General features: G+C 34.3%; 1 protein-coding gene across 4 annotated transcripts in view; it reads left to right on the top strand.

Moving 5' to 3' along the window:
* LRRC49 (leucine rich repeat containing 49) overlaps positions 1 to 12,064 on the top strand; it is a 130,090-nt gene that overhangs the window by 96,256 nt on the left and 21,770 nt on the right. For all 4 annotated transcript variants that reach the window (XM_060095194.1, XM_060095190.1, XM_060095192.1 and 1 more), the window contains 2 exons: positions 280 to 363; positions 3,975 to 4,135. In XM_060095194.1, the coding sequence (XP_059951177.1) occupies positions 280 to 363; positions 3,975 to 4,135 (245 nt within the window). The remainder of the gene's footprint in view (positions 1 to 279; positions 364 to 3,974; positions 4,136 to 12,064) is intronic.

Genomic DNA, 12,064 nt, shown 5'->3' with positions numbered 1-12,064 from the left:
CCCTTTCTTTTTTCTCTTCTCATTCTTTTTTCTTTCTTGTATTAGTTAGGTTTATCTCACATCAAGAGTGCGGAGCAGAGTTAAGAATGTACAGGTTTCTTTTAGAATTAAGACGGAAGAAGAAAATAAAGAGGAACATACTAACTTTTTCTTTGAGGGCATATTTTCTATTAGCAAGTAGTATGTCTCTCACAAAGAAAATCAGACTTGGAGAACTGAAGATATTTAGCATAAAAAAGGTTAAAAACTTAATAGTACTTTTTTACATTTTTCTTTTAGGAAGAAGAAAGGCGTATGGCATCTGTTGTAGCCAAAAAAGAGGAAGAGAAGAAGCGAGAAAGTCAAAAGCAATCTTTGCTTAAGGTATTTTCTGTGATGTCTACATTCATATATGTGCACATGCACTCACACACACTGAAGCTAGCTAGCTAATCAGCTAGAAAAGTAGTTTCCAAACTGTAAATTTTTCATTCCTATCAATAGTGTTTTTAATAAACAAACACCCTTAAAACTTTTATAAGTTACTACCTATAAACAAACTTGTACTTCTGAAATACAATATAATGTACATTATAAAACACATGCAAAAGATAGAAATTGTAAGGCTTCCCTGGTGGCGCAGTGGTTGAGAGTCCGCCTGCCGATGCAGGGGACACGGATTCGTGCCCCGGTCCGGGAGGATCCCACATGCCGTGGAGCGGCTGGGCCCGTGAAGCCATGGCCGCTGAGCCTGCGCATCCGGAGCCTGTGCTCCACAGCGGGAGAGGCCACAGCAGCGAGAGGCCCGTGTACCACAAAAAAAAAAAAAAAAAAAAAAGATAGAAATTGTAAAAGAGATTTAAAATAAATATAACAAGTTATAATTTTTTCCACACCAGTACATCACCATGTGTATCCTCATGGCATGTGCATTTCGTTTTGGAAACCGCTGTAGTAGACTGTCATCTTTAATGATATATTTTAATGAGCTCTGCTACATGGGTTTTTTTTTAATGATGGCTTTTTGCATTTAAAAAATTTCTCCATTAGCTTTTCTGATATAGAGGTGGTAAAGGTGTTTAGGAGTATAGGAATTAAAGGTTTTTTTAAACTGGTTTTAAATTATTTAACATATCAGATGTTAATTACCTTAAAATGTTTTCTTTAAAAATATTTTATATTAACATAAGTATAATAAATAAAGACAGCTTAAAGTTTATAGTTCTTATTATGATTCTACTATGTTCTGAAACTAAGGATATCACCCCGATTACCATTACTCATTCTTGTCTTGTGTAGGTGCTTTTCTTTTTAAAATTAAAATGGCATTCAGAATTTTAAAAAATGACTAATAGGGATACAAAGTTGTATCTTAGGGAACTTACTGGGGTGATGGAAATGTTATGAGTTAACAGATATACCCATTTGTCAAAACTGATCAAAGAGTACGCTTGAACCTGTGTGTTTTACTCTATGAAAACTACTCCAAAATTAACAAACAAAACAAAACAAAACAAACTTGGTCCCAAGCCCTCTCAGCTCCAGGCTGCTACTTCAAAAGTAATTAGAACTGTTACTCAGTATGCTAAAATTTTCTCACTTGCTGTTACTGGTGACTTAACTCTAAGGCTTCCAGTGTAAGTAGAACCTAGTATAGGCAACAAATCGCACTTGACTCCATCTTTGAACTGAACATTTTTTGTTTTATACCCAATTCAGCTGCTTGTAACCATCAGTATTTTTGGAAATATGCCATTAAATTTTTAGCTAACATGTTTTTTAGATGTTTGGAAAATTTTTATGAAAACTTCAAAAAATACCTAATGCTTCTATTGAAGTTGCTAAATAGGACTCTTTAATTATGAGGGTTATTTAGTTTTAAAATTTTTTAGTAAGAGGAAAAGTATAGGAAATCAGGAATTCTAGCTCTAGCTCAGATTCAGGGTCATGATATCAAAGACCCTCAGCATTTACTGGAGATTGTTTCATGTGACAACACATATTGATCATTAAGAAAATGGGATGGGTGGTTATAGAGGGACAGGAAGAGTGTATGTACCTATATCTTCAGCCTTATCGCTTTTCTTTCTTGCTATTTTTTTTTCAAACTTGGAAATGAATGGAAGTGATAATTATGGGATATACTGGTGTGGTATTGCTTGGACTATAAAGACTAGACTCAAGTGGCAGAAACTGAAAGTTGGCATCTTCTAAAATAATTGTCACTTTAACACAGACTTGGCAAATTGCCGTCTAACTATAGTCATGATTGTACTAATATATGCCAAATGCATCCATGATCTTTGAGCATGAAATTTTTGGGGTGTACCCCCGTTTTCCTTACAGAATCTCTAGGCTTTCTTTTGCTCCTCTTCTTTTTGCTCCACAGACACCTAGAGCCCTTGTTTGGCCCCTGGCCAACCAGCAATCCCCACCTGACCCCAGACTGCACTCTTGTTTTAAAATATGACTTCCCTTTTCTTGGCCTCAATGAAAATATCCATTTTCTTAGTCAACCTGGTGTTGATCTGATTTTAATAACCCAATTAAAGAAAGCTTAACTTTGGGATTGGTGTAGGAAAGTGTTTGCATTTTCAGAGTTTCTTGTTATAAATTCGTTAGCATACTCAATGGTGTAAACTTTTGTGCCTTTTTTCTAAGCATCGCTATATCTACCTCATTTAGAATATTTATTTTTGCCGACTCTAAGTCAGCCAGAAAACCAAATGCATGGAGCCAGAATGATAGCCATCCTCCATTTACTCACTGCCCCTGCCTCTTTCAAAGTAGCCTTAGTACTGAGTAAAAATAGTGGTATTGCTTAGATTAAGAATTGGTTTGTCCCAGTCATCTGCAAATAACTGAAATAGAATTCTTTAAGGTAAGGTGCCTTTTTATCATAGATTTGGGGGAGAAATTTATAGTAGAATGGCAGATTCCTACTTGCTTTAGATAAGAAGGACATACATAAAATGTCAAAAAGGTTCAGAAGTATATACATATTAAGTATAACCCATTTAATTATATAAACAAATTTGAAATTCCAAGCAATAGAAAAAAGAACCCATGCTAAAAACATTTTTAAATGCAGAAATAGAACTTTTAAAATGTTTAGTTTTAATTAAGCTTTGTCACCACTTTTCATTCCTATCCAATGCCATTTCTACATCTAAAATTTTAGACAGGCAAAGAGGTGGAACTAAACATAAGTATTCTGCATGTGTGGATGCACTGAGGGAATGGGCAAAGAATCTTCCTAACAGCCTTCACTGGCTCCAAAGAGAGCAGGTGAATCAGTATCCACAGATGATTTTTCACTGGATGATTGTTCTCTTAGTAAAGAGAAAAGGGTAAGTGTCCATTTTTAGCACTCTGATTTAATCAATATGCCATTTAAAAATGTTAGCTTTTGATAATGGATAATCTAGGATGCTACTAGTTATCTAGAAATATTTCAACCTAGTACAATTTCATTTAATAGTCTATGTATGATTATTAATTTTCAGACATTGTAATTTATGCTGTGAAGCTTGGAACATTGATCAGTCTCTCTCCTTCCTCCCTTCCCCCCCAATGTATTCCATAATATTTGCCATAATTATTGAGTAGGAAAATTAAAATATCATTAGTTTTTTTCTTGCTGTGTTTAAACGAAAAGGCATAATTTTCTGTCTAATTAAAACTTCACATATTGCTTGAATATATAAATTTCTGTGGAATTAAACGTTCAAATAGTGAATTTTCTTATCTCCAATGGAAGTAATTATTGTTTGTATATAATTTGTTAAGGATGATAGAGCATCGTTAAGATGGTTGATTGCATAGGTTAAATAAAGGCCACTTATACTGTGTTTTAGAATACATATTTGGTAGCTACTTTTAAGTAACAGACTCCTTTTAAAGGTGTGATAAGTAGTACAAACAATATGCTCCTTGGACTCTCCTGCTACAAAAATTGCATCATGTAATTCTTGTCCCAATGAACTTTTTCATAGGAGAAGAAAAGGTTAACAATTAACAACGTAGCTCGGAAGTGGGACTTGCAACAACATCGAATTACCAATGCTGCTACAAACCAAGATAGAAAAGATTCAGACTCTCAGGACCACTGTCAGAACGATGGAAGCACCATCTCTGCATTTCCAGAGGAAACAGGGTATGCAATGGTATTCTTTCCAGATACTAGTATCTCTGGAGAACTGAATCTGGAGCAGAAACAGGAAAACATTTGACATATAGTTATTTTAAGATAGTTTTCTTAAAAAAACCTACTGAAATTAGCAGTAGGTTTTAAAAGTTAAGATGGAAATATTGAAAATATAAGCTGACCCCTAATTTAAAAACCCTTCAGTAGTTTCTTATTCTTCATAGGAATAAATCTAGATTACTTAATATAGCCTATGAGACCCTCTACTCACCTCACCTATTGTATCCCACACCATCAGCCACTTTATTCTTGTGCTGCAGCCTCAGTGGTTTCAAGTTCAGTTACTTCCTGCTTCAGAACGCTTCTCTTACAAACAGTTGTATTCTCCCCTGCCCTACTTCCCTCACCCTACCCTGGCTAACTACAACTCAGCCTGGAGGTCTTAAATTTAAACCTCACTTCCCCTGAAAAGCCTTCCCTAACGAGTTCCCGGAGACTAGGCTAGATCAGATACCTTTTTTTCTCCCAGTACTCTGCTCTTGCCCTTGTTAGCACTTATCATGACCATAATTAAATAAATAGTGGGTAATTCATTGTTTCATAACTGTCTTCCCCACTAGAATGTAAGCTTCTCAAGGAAAAGAATCTTCTGTTGTTTCCCCAGTAGCTATCACAAATCCTTACTCCTTAACTAGTAGTATTAAGCAATTCGGCATAAAATCTGAATAGTTACTCCAGTTGTGTTCTATAATATCTGTCTATTCCAGTGGCTCACAGCCTCTTTCTTCTATGACACATTGGTCAGATAACACATATCCCTTGATTTATGAGCAAATCTGAGGACGCTTTCTAGACTTCACATGTTTCTTTTCCTCTCAAGAAGGCATACTAGAATCAAGTAAATAAGAGGAATATAAAGCATATATATCTTCATATTTTATTTATAATTTAAAAACACATATATATAATTTAAAAATAAAACCTAAAAATCAAAGGTAGAATGCACTGCAATTTTGTTTCACTTGATGCACAGGTATCTAATGACCAAACCAAATTCTGAAACACATTTCAAACTAAATATAATATAGCTTTTATTTCAAGTTTTCAGCCAGTATTCTTTAAGCTTTCCATATGTGAAGAATGCAATAAAGTCATTTAAGAGGAATTAGAATAATATGTTGGAAGTTTACTGGAGTTAAAGAGTTTGACATATATTTTAAAGACAAATATACTTTTACAATTTTAGTTATAAGATTAATTTATATTGATCAATGTACCTCCTTCAGCTCGCTTGGGTATCCACATGGTAGAGTTTCTCAGATCTTTTAGCTAGAAAAATAAGGAAACAGGAATTAAAATTCTAATTAAGTGATGATTTGTATAACAGATATATCACTTATATTGCCCTGAAGCTTTATTTAATATTATTTAAATGTCAAAATATAATTTTACTTGGCTAGAACTATATAAAATTAAAACTATATCATTGGGCTTTAGATTTATGGCTTTCTCCCTTCAGTTCTGTCAGTTTTTACTTCATATATTTTAGGTGTTAAGTGCATATATGTGTATAATTTTTATGTGTTCTTGATGAATTGACCCTTTTATCAATATAAAATGTCCTTCTATGTCTCTTGCATGTCTCCTGTGACAATTTCTTGTATAACATCTCTTTTGGTTACCATTTGCTTTGAATATCTTTTTCCTTCCTTTCAATTTCAATCTATTTATATCTTTTAATTTTGTAGAAAACATATAGTTGAATCATTTTCTTAAAATCCATTCTGCTAATATCTGCCTTTTAGTTGGAGAATTTAATCTATCAGATCCTAATGAGAAAGGTCTTACTTTGGTCATTTTGCTATTTTTTTTCTACTTGTATATCTTCTTTGTTCCTCAGTTCCTCCATTACTTTCTTCTTTTGTGTTTGATTTTTTAGTGTAACATTTTAATTCCCTTCTCATTCCTTTTACTGTGTATTTTGTATTTTTTTTCTTAGTTGTTACCCTGAGGATTACAATTAACATCTTAATGTATAACATTTTAGTTTGCATTAATACCAACTTAGTTGCAATAATATACACACACTTTGTTCTTATATAGCTCCACACCCCTCTATGTTGCTGTTATCACAGATTTCATCCTTATACATTGTGTGGACATTAGCATAGATTTATAGTTATTATTTTATGCATTTGTCTATTAAATCATTTAGGAAAAAAGAGGAGTTACCAACCAAAAATACAGTAACACCGGCTTCTATATTTATCTGTGTAATTACTTTTTCCAGTATTCTTTATTTCTTCATGTGACTGGGTTATTGTCTAGGGTCCTTTCATTTCAATCTAAAGGACTTTTAGCATTTCTTAAAGGGCAGGTGTACTAGCAATGAACTCTCACAGTTTTTGTTTATCTAGAAATGTCTTAATTTTTCCCTGAGTTTTGAAGTACAGTTTTGCTGGATATAGAATTCTTGGTTAACAGTTTTTTTCTTTTCTTTCAGCACTTTAGGTGTGTCATCCCACTGCCTTCTGCCTTGCTTGGTTTCTGATGAGAAGTTGGCTATTACTCTTATTGAGAATTCCTTTTACAAGACTAGTCATTTCTCTCTTGTTGCTTTCAGGAATCTCTCTTTGTCTTTCCACAGTTGGAGGTGATTGTTTAGGGTCCTCTCAGGTCTTTTCTGAACATAAATGTGGACATAAATGTTGCCCTCTAGATTCCCTGGAATACACAGGAGCTTCTCAAAGTCCCTCTTTCCCTAAGTATCTTCTTCCCCAGACTCTTGTTTCTCAGTCTTTTTGGTCTGTCTATGTTTGCCCATGTGGCAGCAGCTAAATATGTTTTTGCCTTTAAATACTTTTGAGGGCTTCCCTGGTGGTGCAGTGTTTAAGAATCCACCTGCCAATGAAGGGGACAAGAGTTCGAGCCCTGAGCCCAGAAGATCCCACATGCCACGGAGCAACTAAGCCCGTACGCCACAACTAAAGACCCAATGCAGCCAAAAAATAATAAATAAATACATTTGTTTAAGAAAAGAAAAAAAACTTTTGAAAAATGCTACCCGGGAAGCCACCTCAGCCATGAGGAAGCTCTGAGTCAGGAAAACAAAGGCAATCCCTTGAGCTGATCCTTTGGGGAGCTATTAGACGTGTCAAAACACATAACAACAATTTTTTTGGTAATAAGGTATGTATGGCTTCCTCTGGTACCAGCAACCTACACAAGGAATGTGGACTGTCATCTTCAAGGCTGCCACTGAGCTGGGGAGTGGGGAATGGTAGCAGGGTAAGTTAAAATGCCACAGAACTTTCTTAGTAAAATTCAGCACTTTTTTTCTTCATTAATCATTCTCCTGGTTGTTGTAATTTTTTTTAGACTCCAGAATTCTGAAAAAGTTGATTTTGACAGTTTGTGCTATTGTATTTGTTGCCTTCTGTAGGGATGGAGTTTCTCTCCTTTGATATGCTAATTTTGCTGTATTCTATGAGCTATTCTTTTACATTTCAAGATCAGTATCATTTTTATCTGTTCTGTAACCAAAACATTTGTCAATTGGTAGCATCTAAAGTTTGAAAACTGGTAAAGTGTTTAAATTTCTGTGATTATATAACTATCATGTAACTATTTTTTACTTGAAAGTTAAGTAGTATACTATGATTATATCTCATTTTCTGCTTCCTAAACCATTCAAGGAGACTAGTCCTAGCATCAGATTCCAAGATTACACTTCAAAGTTTGTTCAAAACCATGCCACACTTCAGTTTGCTTCGTATTTGAGCCGTGCCTTTCTTACATAGTTTCTTTTTATCTGGGGTTTCTGATGGCCTGTTTTGTTGTGTTGTTTTTGTTTCTTTGTTTAACAAAGAAATTTATGCTGCCTTTACCACATTCCAATTTCTTTGAATTTCTGTTTTTATCTTTTGAATAGAATTCACTCTTATTGAAGCTTTCTATGTCCCTGACCTAATTTAGTCTCATTATTTCCTTTTGGACCATTGTTTACAGTTTATTATTTTACATCATATTACTAGTAGCCTTTGCTTTTTACTTGGATTATGTGTCTTTTTCATATCCTCAAGTAATTCTATCCTCTCAACCTCTAGATGGTAGAATTCCTCTGAGTTTGGTCCTGGGCCCTCTTTCCACTCTCTGCTTCCCCCCTAAGCAATATCATATATTTCTTTGACTTTAAATGTCATTTATATTTTGAAGATACCAATATGTATTATCTCTTCTTTTATGGTTTACCCATTTGGATTGTGTTTAAGGGGAAAAATCTTTTACTACATTGAGATTATAAAAATATTCTCCATTTTGTCTTCCTAAAGGTTTAAAATTTTGCCTATCATATTTTATTTTTTATTACACTTGGAATTGGTTTTTAAGTTTGAGGCTGATGTCAAATTTGTTTTTCCCCTTAGGAATAACCAGTTGCCCCAGTGTTATTTATTGAGTATTTTTTCCTTTTTCCACTGAACTGCAATGCCCCTCTGACTGTTTTATTGGCAGTGGGAGAAGTAGGTAGTAGGGTCCTTTTGCAGATCTTCAATTAATGCCCCTCCCTCACTTCTCATTCCCATCTTCCATCATATCTCTGTTCTTTCCTTTCCAAAGTTCTACTGGGCAGCTTGGCTACCATCTTTGTTCTTGTCTCCAGTTCATATTCAAAGCTATGGCTTCCTTTGTCCTTCTTCCTCACTCAAAATTCTTCACTTTCCAGCTTCCAGAAATTTGTTGAAACTTCTTGCTGAAGATTGTCTCCCCCTTTCCTTTTTACTTGTTATTGTGTTTGTATAACATTTCAGTTACTTTAATGGGGCCTTAGAGGGAGAGGTTTCAAACACATGTGCTCATTCTGTCTACTTTTTTATCTGAAAGCACAAAGTGAAACATTTTAAATATTAGTAGTTATATTACTACATTCTCTGTAAGTCTTTAAAAATATAATTAAATTTCATCTCTTGGGAATGATATAAGCCTGGCTCTCTCTGAAGGCAGAAAGCTAGTCAGAGGGCCACAAAGTCTCTTCCTTAGGGTTCCAATTTGTTTTTTAATGCTTCATAAGATTTTCCATTTTCACCAATCCCATTTATAGTCTTTAGTATTTCATAATGCCAAAAAAGTGGCTAATTCTTGTGTTACAATGTCTGTGACCTTTGGCTTGTGGGTGTGTAACTAAACGCCTGGAAATAAGTATCCATGAAAAAATTACAGGCACATAAACAGAAGAAATTCTGTAAAACTTTGGTATATCCCATTTAATGATTTCACTGTTCACTGTACTTGGAACATATCTGTAGTAAAGTGACATACTACAGGTTTCTTTCCCTTGCCAGAAATGGGAAAGTACTTGGTGTAATGTTTTCTTTGCTTACATTGGATGCATGCAGTGAAGCTGGGTTATTTTTGGTCATTTCCTGTCTATGAACACTGTGGTATTTTAGCCAACACTACTATAATAAAATATAATGCATAAAATGAATTTCCACACCTATGAATGTTGTAATAGAAATTCATAAAATATGTTATTATAGGAATCAGCACCACTTATTCACTGGGAAAAGAAACTTCTGAAATATTTTAAGTCTTTCTGTTCTAGCCTGTTATAGAATGCATAAAGATTTTTTTAAAAACCTGTAGTCCTCTGAAATATTGTCTTTTTTTTCCATATAGGCATTTAAGAGTATATTCTTCATTTAGCCTGACTTTCAGGGACTCATTACTGGGTTGCATTAAGTTAATCACCCTGTCTTAGTGTCCTCTACTAATCAAGAAGGCATGGAATAGTTTTCTGATTAATTCTTATATAAAGATCGAGTTTGATAAATGAACATTTGGACTTGGAATTAACCAGTAAAGATCTTGAAGAGAATTCCTATTTGATGGCAAACTGCCTACTGTTATATAAATAATACTTGAGTAGGGAAATACACATGGAAATGTATTGGGCTTCATGGAGAAACAAATTTTAAAGCATAGATCCTCCATAGAGGAATACCACATTTCTTAGAGCATAAATTTAAACCAGACAGAGGTAAAACCTAGACCAGGTGACTCCATCACCTAGTCTAAAACATTTGAATAACACTTGAATCCTCCCTCTCCTTCCTTCTCAACAATCACTAAGTCCTACTTTTATGATCTCTTAAATATCTGGTATATCTGTGTTCTCTTCTTTTATTAATAATTATCACTAAAATGTATTGAACTAAACATGGAGTATGGTTTAGAATATGATTTCTAGTCTTAATAACAACTCTGAAAAAATATGTATTATGATCACCATTTTACATACAAGGAAACTGAAACTGCAAAGAAATTAAATAACTTGCTCCAAAAGTCATCTATTTATCACTGGCAGATCTGGGATTTGAACTAAGCTCTATCTGTTTTTCTTGCCAATGCCTTTTCTACTGCATGATACCCTCTTTTTTGTTATGCCCTTATGTGGTCTAGTTGACACTATTGCACTGGTCTTCCTACTAATCTCTCTCCATTCAGTCTCTCCCTGCTGCATCCTCCACAAAGTTCACCAATTTATTATCTGTCTCAGGTAGGTCCTTGAGGGCAGGGAGCATATCTTATTCATCTTTTTATCCCCAGCACCAGAACCTAGCTCCATGCATGGCACATTGGAGATGCTTAAAAACTTGCATTGAATATTGTTCTGTTACTTTTTTATTTAGAAATCTTTTTCTGCTCCTCAACCTTATGGGATAAAATCTGACTTTTCAGCTTCATCTTCAGCTACTACTCCCCCATATGTTTAAGTGTTTAATTTCTATGTTTCAGTGTACCACACATATTGAAATTGTTCTTAACTGAATGTGTTATATATAATTAGGCTTCTGTGCCTTTATTCATTCTATTTTTCTTACCTAAAGTGTGCTTCCTCCTTCTACTTCTGATGAAGTTCTACTGTTCATCTTTCAAGGACCAGCTCAAATACTACCTCCTTTTGAAACCTAACTTCTCGCCACTAGAAGAATTAATTGTTCTTCCTCTGCATTTCCATAGCATATTGCTTAAATATTCATTATATGACAATAAACATAAATATTATATTAGGATTAATGTATACATTTATCTTGCTTTCCACCCTCCATCCAGATTGGGAGCTCTTTAAGGACAAATAAGTATTAATTTATCTTTATATCCCCAATGCCTACCACAATATCTGACACACAATAGACTCTCCAGATTAACCTATTTGTTTAATGAGGTTGAGGTCATTTCAGTTTAGAAATTATACCCATGTGTTTATTAATTTAACTGCAGAGTATAATTAGAGCAGTTATATTTCTGGAAACATAGCCCAATAAAAGAGAGTTTTGATATATTTAAAAACTTGCACATGATTTCTATACTGATTGTCCTTATCAATTCAGATGAGTTGGTTGCCTGTGACAGAATTCTTAGGACAGTGCCCTGTGGGCTTTTAGCAAATGTTTGATGAATAAGTGAATGAGGGAGCAAATGAAATAATATGTATGTATGTTTGACTAAAAAGATGTGGACCTATCTATTAAGCACACAGGGAAAACCGGAAGGACAATCCCCAACATATAAACACAGGGAACAAACTTCCTAAGTTATTTTTTATGGAAATCAGAGCACACCTTCCCTGAGGAACAGACTCCTCTATTCCATATTGGCCAGAGTTTGAGGCTAACCTCAAGCCTCATTCAGAAAATAACTGAAATGGGTTTGGTCTTGTATTACCTATTTAACAGATGCTTTGTTTCCTATCTACAGCCCAGCAAACTTGCCATTTGTTGTTACTGAATGTCCATGTGAGGTCTATAAAAGTTAGAAATTACTTCTGCTTTGTTTTATAACTATACAACTGTTTTGCTTAGGCTAGGTTTGTTTATTTCACTTATTTTCCTAACAGTTTGCTTGACAAACCTTTAAAGAAAATAAATAATCCTTTTC

Source organism: Mesoplodon densirostris, chromosome 4 (assembly GCF_025265405.1).
Source record: "Mesoplodon densirostris isolate mMesDen1 chromosome 4, mMesDen1 primary haplotype, whole genome shotgun sequence".
NCBI lineage: Eukaryota > Metazoa > Chordata > Mammalia > Artiodactyla > Ziphiidae > Mesoplodon > Mesoplodon densirostris.
Note: the sequence above shows the minus strand (reverse complement) of the source record. Positions and strands in the feature narration are given on the sequence as shown.